At 38.3% G+C, this 15,000-nt stretch overlaps 1 protein-coding gene across 2 annotated transcripts in view; it reads right to left on the bottom strand.

Moving 5' to 3' along the window:
* The window catches only part of STK39 (serine/threonine kinase 39), a 2,138,083-nt gene that overhangs the window by 706,662 nt on the left and 1,416,421 nt on the right, over positions 1-15,000 (bottom strand). For both annotated transcript variants that reach the window (XM_044075594.1, XM_044075595.1), the window contains one exon: positions 8,741-8,808. In XM_044075594.1, coding sequence (XP_043931529.1) covers positions 8,741-8,808 — 68 coding nt within the window. The remainder of the gene's footprint in view (positions 1-8,740; positions 8,809-15,000) is intronic.

Here is a 15,000-nt window from a genome sequence, read left to right as displayed (position 1 = left end):
TGAGTTTTCAATCATGTGAAGTACTATATATATATATATATACATATATATATATATATATATATATATATATATATATATATATATATATATGTATATAAATATATATATATATATATATATATATATATGAATTTACTTTAGAAGCTCAAAATATTGAAATGTCGAAATTCAGTATTTCGAGCCCATAAAGTGTAATCCTGAAAAGAGCGAAAGCTCAGAGACGTGAATTTCAAAACCTCAAATACCGAAGGTTTTGAATTTCACACTTATGAGGTTTCACTGTGGTTATGAATTCTGGTAAGTGTGTGTATGTGTTAAGGGTTTAGGGTAGGGGCTGTGGTGTGTGTTAGTGTGTTTTGTATGTGATGTGTGTCTGCGAGCAGAATGTAGCTCGTGTGGTGGTGTTGTGTGTGTGTTTGTGTGTAGTGCGACTTCGTAGTTAGAATATTTAATTAGGGGGGTGCAGGGGGGCTTTATGTAGTAGAGAGCTTGTGTTTGTGTTTGGGGAGGATGGTGGGTGTGTGTGCAGTAGTTGCATGAAATTCAAAATCTACGGTGTGCGAGATTTTGAATTTTTCACTAATGAGTTTTCTATGTTTTAAAAATTCGACTATATAGCTCCAAAATACTGAATTTTGACATTTCAGTATTTCGAGGATATAAAGTGAATCCATAAATATATATATATATATATATATATATATATATGTATATATATATATATATATATATATATATATATATATATATATATATATATATATACATATATGTGTGTGTGTGCACGCACGCGTGTGTGTGTGTAGATATATTGATATACACACACACAAACACACACACACACACACACACACACACACATATATATATATATATATATATAGAGAGAGAGAGAGAGAGAGAGAGGCAGCCACTGTGGTGCAGCGGTTAGCGTTGTCACCTCACAGCAAGGGGTTCTCTGGTTTGATTCTTGGCTGGGGTGCCTTCTGTGCAGAGTCTGCATATCCTCCCTGTGGTTGCATAGGTTTCCTCCAGGTGTACTGGTTCCTCCCACATTCCAAAGACATGCAGTAGGTGGATTGGACACTCTAAACTGGCCATAGGTGTGAGTGTGCCTGCAAGTGAGTGGTATGGCTTAACTACCGTGGCAAGGCTAGTCACCTGGCGGTGTAAAGATGAACATTGACATAACCATGTGTGCTAAGAAAGGACCTCGGTGCATGCACAAAAATTAAAAGAACAAAAATTAAACAAACAAGCCCCCCTGCATCTCCCCACATCCCCTGCTAATTATATTCACAAACTCCATGACAGTACAATCCCCAGGTAAAGGCAATATTCTCATACCTGGGAACTATCAATCACTCACACCTATGAACCATCTGCATATGTCGACCAAATGCATATATGTGCACATTACTTATAGACATAGACAGACAGACACACACACACACACACACACACACACACACACACACACACACACACATATATATGTCTGTACATCTCTCTGTCTAGATATATATCCATTTGGGTATGCTCCTTATGATCGTATGTGTTTGGTTGACAGCTGCTTAGCTGACCATTTATGATTGACAAGTCAGCAGACTGAGATATGTCTTAAACTGAATAATTATCAGGGTTGGGCAGTATGCCCTTGTACTGTGTTTGTGCAATCTCAGAGTTGGTTTATATAATTAACAAGGAGTGTGTATGTGTGTGTGTGTGTGTGTGGGGGGGGGGGGGGGCTTGCCCCAGCAAAAAAATGGTTTAATTTTGTTTTTGCATGCACCAAGGATTTTTTCTTGGCATACACATAATTGCTTGTTGACATCTGCATTTTTGATGAAAATATGTCAGTGTTTAGCAGGTCGACTTTAGGTGTATTTGGTGTTTCTTACTACCCTTATCCATACTTGGGTAGGAGGAAGCTTCTCTGTTCACCAGTGAGAGTGGGGAGCTTTGAGCAGCCTATCTGTCCCTGGAGGAGTGGTCTCAGCCCAGAAACTAGTAGCTTATTGGCCGTTTTGGGTCAATTCCTATCTCTTTCAGTTTCCCTGCCATAAAACCCGCATTTGTGCAATTTTGCGCACCGCACAGCATCGGGCAGCGCCGCTTAAACAGGTTTAAACTATTCCCGGCGCCACAAAGTCTACTCTTCACTTTTTCCCTTAGAACTGTTCTAACTCTCAAAGTAAGCACCCTATACTAGTTTCTAAAGCCCTGCACTTGCTCAAATCTTATAAGTAAACACTAACAAACTAAAGCACTACACCCTCTTATACTCTTTATAAGTACTTAGCCCCCTATTGGTCCTTTCTGATCAGTCAATAAACAGTTCCTTATACTATTCTGGCATGTCCAAAAGACAGTTTCAGGTTTACTCTCCTGTCCAGCTAGTGAATCTGGGAATCTTGGAGGCAATGTTACAACTGCGTTATGTACACAGACCACCCTCTCCTCCTCCCAACAAGCTCAAATATATGTGAGAGATGCAACTATACAGCCAAACTGGAGGCTGAGCTCTCTCAACCCAAGACTGGCACAGTCAGTCAGGAGGAGAAGTTAACCACTCACACCACAAATCCAGTCACACATAGACCTATTGCATTAGCAAACCAAACACATAAACACACAAAAACATACTCGGAGGCCCTAAATAAAAATCTGCCAAAGCAACAGAGACCTCCAAAGCAGACATCCAAGCAACTGCTACCCCACAACAATACCCATGTAGCACATACTTCACAAAGTCAGTGTGCCACACAGTCATAGCCCTTAAGGCTAAACAGCACACTAAATACACTTCTAATAGGTGATTCTATTGTCAGACACACTGACGTCCCACTCACCAGACTGAAAAAGGAGAAAGTCACTGTAAGCTGCCTGCCGGGTGCCAGGATCTGCCACATAACACAAGCATTCAGGTCACTCCAAAGCAAGTACAAATATGACTCCGTCATTGTCCATGCTGGTGTGAATGATCTGAGACGTACCTCCATGGACTACATGAAAAGAGACATAGAGGAGCTCTCTGATCATGTAGTCCAGGCCGGTATGACCCTGACCTTGAGTAGCGCCTTGCCCTCACCATGAATGATGCCACAGTATAAAGACAATATGATCAATTTTAACAACTGGCTAAAAATATTGGTGTCACTCAAAGTGGATCCAGTGTCTGTCAGCCTGGGATGACATGGTCGACAAGCCACGTTGCTTCGCTAGGGACGGCTTGCACCTGTCACCCCTGGACTTTCGAATACTGGCTATGGCTTTTGCCACCCCCATAGTATCTTTTTTAGGCAAGGCTCAAAAGACAAACCCACCTCCATAGACAAGACAAGGAGAAAATAACTAAGGGTAATGCTACTCAACGCCAGAAGTCTAAATCTCAAGATGCACACACTCGAGGCTCTCCTCAGTATGGAGAATATTGATATCTGTGCAGTAACAGAAACCTGGTTCAAGGCTCCCGAGAGCACCCCAGCACTACCAGGTTATAACTCATACCATGCTTCTTGGCCCCAAATCTCGGACTGAAACACAAAAGGAGGGGGAGTATCCATATTCATCAAAGGTACCCACACCTCCAGGTTAATGGCACTGCACGAAGCATCGGAGATCATCCATGTGCAACTAACAGTGGGCAAAAATGCCTTTCAGTTTGTAGCCTGCTACAGATCACCCTCCCCAATCTCAGGAACCTCACTGAGAACATTGGAGAATATGAAGGTCTCTCCAAACACCAAAATATTGGGTGACTTCAACTACCCAAACATTGATTGGGAAAACTATTGAAGCCCAAACACCCTTGCCCAATGGTTCCTAGAATTTATAAACTCCAATGCTATGGAACAACTGGTCACCACTCCCACAAGAGGGGACATATTGGACCTGGACATCACCAACATGGGGACTTTATGTTCCACACCAGACTTAAACCCCTCATTGGTAAGATCAGACCATAAACTAATCTCATTGGACATCCATATCCCATCCCCATCCCCAGCCAAGGAAACCACTGTGAAAAATTTCTCAAAAGCAAACTTCACACTTCTCAAAACTGAGTTGGAATCCTTCAAAGCTCCATGGCCTCACATAAAGTCACTGTTCAAACTCAGCCTTATTACAGGATATGTACCCAAAGAATGGTATACAGCAACAGTGGTCCCACTCCACAAAGGTGGTGCCACAACGGACCCTGGGAACTATCGCCCTATAAGCCTAACTAGTCTGGTCTGCAAAGCTATGGAGCGTATCATCATGGAACTCATAAACAAAGACATTGGGAACCTCCAGACACTGGACCCTACCCAATTCGGCTTTGTTAAGGGCAGATCTTGCCTCTTAAACCTAGTTGACTTCTTTGAAACAGTTACCAAGGCCATAGATGAGGGGAAGGTAGTCCACACAGCCTACCTGGACCTCGCAAAAGCCTTCGACACAATACCCCACTCGGGCATCATAAATAAGCTTACCAACTTAAATATCAACCCCTATGTCACAAGATGGGTTGCAAACTGGCTCTTGGATAGAACCCACATGGTCAGAATTGCAGGTGCCATGTCTGACTCTAAACCAGTTACAAGTGGCATCCCACAAGGCTCAGTCCTGGGACCTCTCTTGTTCGGTATATACTTCTCTGAGGTACAGGCTAACACGGAAGGACTATGGCTGACCAAGTTCGCAGATGACTGCAAACTGGGAGCCATAATCGACTCTCCGGCTGACACAAGCATCCTCCAAAAGGGTCTCACAGAGATGGATACCTGGTGCCAGAGTCACGGCCTCAAGCTAAATGCAAAAAAGTGCATAGTTATCCCCTTTGGGAAAAACAAAGTGCCCACAAATTACCACATAGGAGGCAATCCATTAAGTATGGAAGAAGTAATTAGGGATTTGGGGACACAAGTAGATAGTAATCTCTCCTTTGACAATCACATTGCCAAAATGGTTAGAAAGACCTTCTATATAGCCCACATTATCCCAAAAGGGTTCACATCTAGATCTAGAGAGGTCATTGTGCCCCTCTACTCATCAGGCCCATAATTGAATACAATGCCCCATTTGGGATGTACTTTACCCGACACCTGCAGCAATTGGAGAGACTTAGACCCCAAAAGTACCTCACCAAAAGGATCACGGGCCTCAAACAGATGCCCTATGCAGGTCGACTAAAGAAACTCCAGCTCTACTCAGTTGCTTACTGCCTACTCAGAGGTGATCTATGTCTGATGTACAAAGCCATGTCTAACCCAGAATTAATGGACATACTCCACCTCAGAAAATCCAAATCCCTTAGAGCTACACGCTCCAGGGACTTAAACCTCAGCACAGCAATAAACAGGACATGCTGGAGGGACAGATTCATACCCCAGAGGCTCCCCTCACTCTGGAACAGAATCCCAATTCATGTTAGGCAAAGCCCCTCACTGACCCTCTTCAAGAGAAATCTTGACGAGTGGATGGGAGATCATAAGTTTACCCCTCAGATCTCTTCTGTGTCCCTGCTAGACAGAGGCACAGTAAACTAACCTTAAAGGGATATCCTCTGTGACCTACTATACAGAGGCACAGTTAACTAATCTAAAAGGGAGGCGAAAGCCAAACACACTCTGGCTAGGCTTATAAATGCCCTTGGGCAGAAAGCCTAGCATCTACCTATGAACATATATATATATATGTTTGTGTGTGTGTGTATCTATATAGAGATATATATAGTTATATATACACTTGTGTGTTTGTGTCTGTACCTGTATCATATATATATATATATATATATATATATATATAGATATATATATATATATATATATATATATATATATATATATATATATATATATATATAGATATCTATATATATGTATATGTGTGTGTATGTGTGTGTCGGGGCACATCATATTATTTTTAGTTTCTGAGAAATAATATACATATGTTCATTAAGAAAGCAGAAATGTGTTCAAACAGTGTAATATATGATGAACATATAAATTGTACATGAAATGGTTAATAGTGCTACACAATTCTTATTTGCAACCTTAAAAGGTCTTATGACCAAGGCGTTATTAGTTTCCCTTTAGAACTCTGTTTAACAAATGTTAAAGTGTTTTCATCTGTGAAATATACAGTTAAGCTGTGGCAAGCAGCATATACCTTTTAGGACAACATACAGGAAGCCATAACTAAAAATATATTGCATTCTAATAATGTATTGTGTGTATGCAGTATACCTTTTCACTATCAGCTTAACAGGTACTAACTCCGACAAGACAAAATGCCCATATCTGTAAGTTTCAGTAATTTTATGGTTTAGTTTAGTAAAGAGAAACTATATAAATGTACATAGGAATATGTATTAGTTGCTGATCTTTGTGCATGTCTTAGTAGCATGCACAAAATCACTAAGGTGGAGTACCTTGAAAGTCAAATAATTCTGAAAGTTTTTATTCAAGAAAGATAATTTGTTCTGTCAAAACTTTGGCTGTAGGCAGTATCAATATGCCTGTTGCAAATATGAAAATAAGACAATAAACTCATCTTACATATTGTACAGAAGCACTGTGGTCTTGCATCACTCACACACCCCCACACCTGGCCTGTAATCCTAGAAATAATATGGCAGGAATCTGAAACTACACCCTTTGGGCTAAACAACATAGCCTACAGATAGTTCTAAAGTGCAGGTAGAACCACCTCATTTCTTTTGTTGCTTTAGTCATGAGTCTCTGGTGAAGAGTGCAGTCCTAATAGCTTGAATGTAGGCTTCGGCCATTGTTGTATATTCCATTGGGATAGATTGGTGGGGATGGTTAACCTGACTAAAAGCACAGGAACTTGAGGGAGCAATACTTTTACCCTGTAAAGAACATCAGTAAACTGTTTGGCTCTTGGCAAGGCCTTTAAATATGTTCATCACAGTTAAGTTCATGGTCAGATTTTACTCTCAGATATTTTACAGTTGGTACAACTTCAGAAGCATACCATCAGCTGTCTGATGCTCAACAGGATGCTTCTGCTATCTGCGTGGTTTTATTACATTATATCATGGATTTTGGTTCAGGGGATTTTGCATTAACATTAATCCACAGATGCTTAGCTGTTTCTGCAAAGACTGAAAGTTTTCTTACAGGTTCTGCCTGAACTGTTGAGAGAAACACTCCTGTGATGTATACAGTTTAATACAGGTATTTTTGTGTTTACTCATGCACCTCCATGATTACAACTACACCCCTTCAAACACTTGTATATAATATATTCCATTTCAATAAAATATCGAGTCTGCATCAGTGTGAATGAACTGTATCAGCTTAACTTTACTAGTGTAAATGCATAATTAGTTGATATGTTTATATAATGTGAACAGTTCAGTATGCTACTGTCTTATTTTCTAACACTGCAGTGTTAAATACAATAGTATTGTTTAATTTACCCGTGGTCAGTTTACATTGTATCTTGTATTGTATTGTACCAGTGAAGCTATTCTTCCCAGGCCTCCCCTGAAAATGTGTTCTACCTACTTGAACTTCCCAGGTCAAGAAATAGAAAATGGATATAGATAGATAGATAGATAGATAGATAGATAGATAGATAGATAGATAGATAGATAGATAGATAGATAGATAGATAGCTACATCTATCTATCTATCTATCTATCTATCTATCTATCTATCTATCTATCTATCTATCTATCTGTCTGTCTATCTGTCTATCTATCTATCTGTCTATCTAATCTATCTCCATAATGAGCAAAATATGTTTCCTTGCACTGCTACCTCATGTTTGCATACAATGGGAAACAAAAGAGACTGCAGCACTGAGACCTGAGTGATTTTAGTCAAGCGCTAACTTTCTCTGACTATGATTTAGTTGTGTGTGATCTTTTGATGTCTGTGGTTCAGACAGCTTTGAAACAAAGTTGTAAGACTGTCAGCCAGTTCATTACCTTGCACTTTACTACAAAGGGTGCAACGGTCCACTGCTTCAGATGCTTTTGAGATATCCAGACAGAAAGCAGCAATGCATTATACTCTGCTTAGATTTGTTCTTGTAAAACCATGACACTGAACAAAGGTGTGTGCACTTAATAGCCACATCTGAGATAGAAGTCAGTAATTGCAAAATCATTCTGATGGTGTCACATGAAATTTGTATGCACAGCCTTTGCTAATAATTTAGCCACTAAACTCAAGACAGCAATGGAATAGAACTTTAGCTGGACACATTGTTGACTTGTATGATGAAGATCAAATTCCACGTACTTATATTGTTTTTCATTTTTTCATGGCATTTTTCATTTTAGGGCTTATTCATTAAATAACAATATAAATATCTAAGTTCAAAGCTATCAGGCCAATGAGATATAATAATGCCACAAAGTGATGTATTGTAAAATAACTATGCATTAATTTTCTCAGAAAGGACATTCAGTGTTAAAAAAACACATTAGACATCCATCAGCATGATTATGAAAGAAGAGTCATAATTAATGCAACACTTTTCCTGAAGCCATATTCCTTTTCTTCAGTTTCATTTTCTTTAACAAGAAATTTAAAGGTTGAGCCTGATTAGTCACCTGAACAGTGCATACAATATTGGAAATGAATGTCACAAATCAGAAAGTTAACCTCTGCAATACCTTGACAGCTTAATCAAATGGATCAGACATTCTACAGCTTATGAAAGATTTAACAGCAGGATTAGTACATAAATTCAAAAAGCTGTAAAAGTTTCCTACCTTAACCGCAGAACAAGATTCACTGGAGACTGATTTACTGGAGGCTTGGGCTGCTGTGTAAGTTTTGTCTAAGGAAAAAAGGAACACAAATATTCGATTCTCTGACAATATTTCATGATCAGTATTCTATAAGTAATCCATATTTACAATGATTTTAAAAATGATGTAAACAGCATTTGCTGACCTGAACATTAAAGCAGAAGGCAGCATTAGCCTCTCATACCTCTCAACCTGCAGATATTGAAAATAGATAGAAAGGCTCTTGAAAGTTAAATACATCTAGACAGAAATGTAGGCACCTAATCAGCATAAAATCCGACTCACAGGTAGTGCACAACTCCTCACACTTCCAGATGAACTGTGAAATATTACTTAGAAACGCAAATTAAAAAAAATGAGAGTGGCAATATACCTTAAAAAGAAAAGCACAGATACAATGTAAAGTCTGTTGACTTTAATGAATAGTATAGACTTTACAAAAGCCGTTTATTTTTGCTTCTGAAAAAGGGAAATGTAAGATGCGGGTCTCTCTTAAAAAGATTAGTGCCACCGGTATACTAGTTTCCTAATTATTAACCAGCTTCATATATAATGGTGAGACTCAAGTCAGAAAATATTGGGAAGGAGTAAATCAAGCCTGAAAATAGGTACATTACACAATCAGATGACAATCAAGTGGGAAAACATGAAGTACCTCAGAAATAGGAACAATTGAGGGATCTGCCCACTTTAGCTCTTATTGTATTGCGAAATAATAGTTAATGAAATCTAGACTTAGAGACAGAATACTGAACTATGATTGGGTAGTGGCTTATTTATATGTGACAAGAGAGTCATCATTTATTTGTAAGAGGTGTTTTTTAATTCCTTCCTTGTGTTTTATTTATGAAATACAGTGTTGTTTCACACGATTAGGAAACCGCTGTAGAATGGTTACTGTAGTTGATCACCAACACCATCATCACTTAACACCAGCAGGTGCTGCACTACTGCACTGCATCTGCCAACCAACAGAGGGTGAAGTACACCATAAAAATCCAAGCTGCCATCACATAGGTGTCTCACCTTTCATTACTATCCATTCAATTTGTGGGTTCCAAATATCAAGTCCCTCTGGAAAGCGGAAAGACCTAGTTGAATGGAAGAGCTACATGAGTCGAATGGTTGATAAGGTGAGGGGTGATGGTTACAGGTAAATGTAGGACAGAAGAACTATTGTAAAATTCTTAAAACTCTACTTAAGGAAGAAAGTATGGAAGAGGTAGTCATTTTCATCTTATAGGAGATTGGTGCAATCTTAAGACACTTACAGAGCCCTGGTACTAATGTAATGGGGGTGGTAAGTTTTGAACTGAATGCTGTAGCAGCAGGCTGACTCCAACTTCTTCAGAAAGTATTCCTTCAAAATGTTCACAACTGTCTTGCAGGAGGGGGCTAATGGAAAGGCATGTAGGACCAGCAGAAGGCTGGTGAGAATATGTGGAAATGAAACTCTTACTGTGAGACTCCCACTGTGGGTGCTAGGATATGGCTGTATGAAAGGGAGAATGTAAAACATACTGGATATGAATTTTCTGTTCTTTGGGACAATCTGACAACTGAAGGAGGGCTATTAGAATGATCAGGTATTTAAGCAACATCCTGAGCTGTAGAGGTTGCAAAATTCTTTCAAAGAATTACTACTGCAATATAATGGATGATCTGAATGAAGCTCTTTGCATAGAAATACTGATGCTCTACTTTTCACCTGCATCCATTAGATAATTGAAAGAAACAAACAGTCATCATGAAGATGTCACTGCATCCTGTGAAATGACAGGATATACAAAGAGAGCAATGGAAATAGAGTCAGGCTTGCCAGTGTAAAAAGCCATAAAGGGTTTCATGCATCCAAACATTAAGGGCTGGCATTTATGTGCATGTTGCTCAGGGACAGCAGAACATTCTACTTCATGAGATAAAACTGGTGCTTCTGGCTCTACTCAGGACCAGAACCTAAATAAATTGGGTCTATGTTAAATCAGCGAACACTTAAAAAAGTGAATGCTGATTTATCAACCTTGTTTAATCGAAAGCTTAAAATCCCAAACACTTGGAACAGCATTTTTTTCCCTGGGAAAAAATATCACTGTCCCGAGTGTTCGGGATTTTAAGCTTTCGCTTAAAGAAGGTTGATAAATCAGCATTCGCTTTTTTAAGTGTTCGCTGATTTAACATAGACCCAATAAATCCCCATATAGCTGACTATTTAAAGGGGCATACAGTGCACCACAAAGTCCGCTGACAAGGGACTACTACCTGTTGTTCAAATACGTACCTCTGACATGGAGTGACTTGGTATGAATGTTCTGGGCAATTTAAATATGGCCACAACTTGAGGTCATGAATGCATGTACCATAACAGCTGTCCTTGCATTAGGAGGAGACAACCTTGACTTGTAATACAGGTGACAGGAAAGCAGCAGTCAATGTAACATGCATGTGAAATATTTTGTATATTATAGCTGAGCTGCTCATTGCTATTTGGGTTGTGTCATTTGTAAATCTTTCCAGTATTTATTTGACAAAATGGAGGGAACATCAATCCTGCAGCAGTTTAGGGTAAGCTATGGAATGTCTGGGAGTTTAAGCAGCATGGGTATGCTGCTTGTGAATTACATTGTCATCTTTAATCTCACGCTAGTTATAAAACTTCTTCTACCTGCTGTAAGCATTAATCTGTCCAAATATGCCTAGAAAAATACTGAATGTGGAGTGAAGTTTACAAAGTAATCTGCAATAAATTGTATCTGTGCACCAAATGAAAACCATAATGTAAATTATATAATAAAATTTAATTATTAATTAAAAACATGTACACTGATTGGTTAACGCAAGCAGATTGGCTGCTGTAAATTCATCCTTACACACTGGAACAAGTCTGCCAGGAAAATTGCTACCAATAAACTTAGTAAAAATCAAAATACATCTCCATTTCTGCATAACAAAAAAAGGAGATGACATAACCACCGGCTTGTAAATGTTAGCTTACACTTATCAAGGGTACTAGAAGTTGTCAGAGATATGGGATCATGTATGGCTAGGCTTAAAAAGGCCCTTGTGGTCATTAGCCTAGTAAACACCTATGAACCTATGAAACTAATTCTAATCTGTGAACAGCAGTTCACAGATAAGTATGTACTGTGTCATCTCTGTTTAACTGCTTGTAGTATGTGTACTTCATTTAAGATTTATGTGCAAAAAGAAGCTTTGTGTTATACAAAATGCATTTTACCTAAACAGAGCTGCATTTCAACATAATTTAAAGCTTCTCTTCATTCACAAACTCTAAAGAAATTTCAGACACTAAAATAAAATAAAATTAAGTGAAGATAACACAGTTGATCCTAATCAGTGAATTGCTTTCCGTATCATTAACGGGTACAAAAACTAGCACATTCTAATTACAGACAGGCAGAAAACAGTTAACAGATCTAGACTGGATTTACGTGAAGTTCCCAGACTCAAAGGCAGTTGGAATAATCACTGATTCACCAACATGTCTTTCAGATGGCAGAAACCAGAGCTTCCAGTGAAAACCTGTAAGGACATGCAAACTTTTTATTATTAAAAAAAAATTGCACAGCGATTCAGTAGAACAATCAACATGGTCACTGTAAATCCAAAATTATTAAGTATATTAAGTCCCAAATGCTTTAGCTATTAAATTCAGGTGACCATGGCAGCTATATTCTCCACTCCCTAAGCCAGCCATAAATAAGTATACCTTACTAACAGCTACAATGTTGGGAATTCACAAGCATCCTCTTGCAAAGAATAAGACCTATATAGACTTCTCTTTCCCAGATAGGGAAAAAAGTAACAGAAACTGCATTCTACTCAATGTACTATGCAAGCACTAGCAAATACATGTCCAGTGTATGTGCAGTAAATTCCTTACACATTCCATATATCCATCTATATCTGCTTATCTACATCTATCTATCTATCTATCTATCTATCTATCTATCTATCTATCTACATAGATATACAGATATGTAAATAGACAAGATGCATGAGAAGCAGTGGAAAAACATTATAGTTCCTCTAAACAATGACATTATTTAGAAAAGCTAAGAAACATTTTCCTTAAATAACAACACTGTATAATAACAATTGTTTATTGATTGGATGTGGTAATACTGAATTAACCAATGGCTGGCTTTGTGTGATCAAGAGGCCTTTGCCCTCATGCTCTAATGATCAAACCACACCAACCACTGAGTGCAATAGTTGCTAAAATATGTTTTCTGTAGGAAGGAGGCTCAGGAGATAACATGAGTATTTACAAGTCCATAGGTATTGTGGTGATGGAGAGCAAACATGTTTCTGACTAAGGTGGTAGGCAAAAACCAGGGATGAAAAAGTTATGAGAAAGGGAAACAAGACTAGGAGAGCTCCACACCTCAAAAAAGACCAGACTCTAGGACTAAATGGGTGTCATCTATTTGATCAAATCTTCTTAACATCATGGTTAAAATGTCCTAAACACTGAACAAACAAAAGATCAAGAAAGGGGAGTATTTCTTCTCCTGATCTTCACATGACTACCCCACCCCCCCAAGACTAGCCTCAAATTTGTCTGAATAGTGGTAGTGTTACAGGGAGGTTTTTGTTAAGGTAAGGTGGAGGGTTAAGGTTGGGGAAGGGGCATCATTAGGGTTAGGGTTAACACCCTTTAGTAAAGGGGGCCGGGGGGGCTCACCTGTCCCATGATGAGCATGTAAGATATAATGTATACGAGGAACTACCTATTGCCAAAAATGCCCTTACAATGGAGCATTTCAACTCTCTCTCAATAAACTGGAGCACCTATACTTCCAAAGTCAGGTATGCCCAGAGATTCTTAGATTTAATAAATACATTTTTCCTGGAACAGATAGCTTACAAACCAACTACAGCACATAATATTCTTGACCTGGCCCTTGCTAAAATATCCAATATATGTACCACCACTCTAGTCTTTCCAATCTTGGTTACATCTAACCATAATCTAACCTTCTCTTTTCTGAAATTCATGCAGTCAGTAATTCTGAATTAAAGAATTTCAAACTGACAAACCTTCTCAAACTTTATGGCAAGCTATCCATATTCACTTGTAACATAGCCAAATCCAACACCAACAAAGTTGCTATTTATACAAAGGAATTATATTTCATGATAGATTAAGTGTTTAGAACTGGTCATCCCTTCCATTGCTAAATATAATGAGAAATTTAAGTATAAATCACCCTGGTCATCCAACAGCTTCAATAAACTAAATAACAAGATAATCATCCTTTAAATTATACAATGGATCTAAAATTACTCATATTAAAGATTTTATCAAGAATATCAGAAAATGAACAGTAGTGTAGCTAAGGTGGGGGCAAGAGGGTCAGCTGCCTCAGACACAAACTGTTGGGGCTGCTATCAGATGATCCCAATCTCTAATGTAATGCCAGTTTTTAAAAAGTGATATTGCATTTGTGGTCAAACCGGAGCACTGTAACACGAGAACTCCATATGTGGTCTGAACTGTAGCAAGTTGTTTACTACAGTTTAAAGAAAAAAAAAATCTCTATTTTTTTTTTTTAAACAATAACAAGTGCTGTAGCATTCTAAGCAGGCAGGGTAATAAAGTGTAGCAACTGCTTGCTATATATGTAGCAAGCATTTTATTTTAATTAAAACAGTACTGTAGCATTCCATGCAGGCAGGTATAAACAGTAGCAACTGTTTGCTACATTTGCAACAAGCAGTTTGCTACAGTTTATAGGAAGATTTTTTTTCAATTAAAACATGAACATTGTAGTGCTCTCTGCAGGCAGGACATAAACTGTAGCAACTGTTTGCAACATATGGATCAACCAGTTTGCTACAATTTATAAGGAGGACATTTTTTTTTTGTTTAACTAAAACATGAATACCATATTGCTTCATGCAGGCAGGGTATAAACTATAGCAACTGTTTGCTACATTTATAGAAAGCAGTTTGTTAAATTTTATAGAAAGATTTTTTTTCTTTTTAACTAAAACATGAGCACCATAGTGTTATGTGCAGGCAGGGTATAAATTGTACCCACTGTTTGCTGTAAACATCTTAGATTAAGTAAAGATTGATCAAAGTGAGAAATGGACTAATTGTTGCACATCCTGGGTAGCTGAACAGACTTGGACTTCATATTTTACTTGCTTTTCATTGGTTCTTTTGTTTTCCTGTTTAATACTTACTGTGCAGA

This window comes from Protopterus annectens, chromosome 6.part1, assembly GCF_019279795.1.
Source record: "Protopterus annectens isolate FY-2018-M chromosome 6.part1, PAN1.0, whole genome shotgun sequence".
Lineage (NCBI taxonomy): Eukaryota > Metazoa > Chordata > Ceratodontiformes > Protopteridae > Protopterus > Protopterus annectens.
This window is presented reverse-complemented; position numbering and strand designations above follow the sequence as displayed.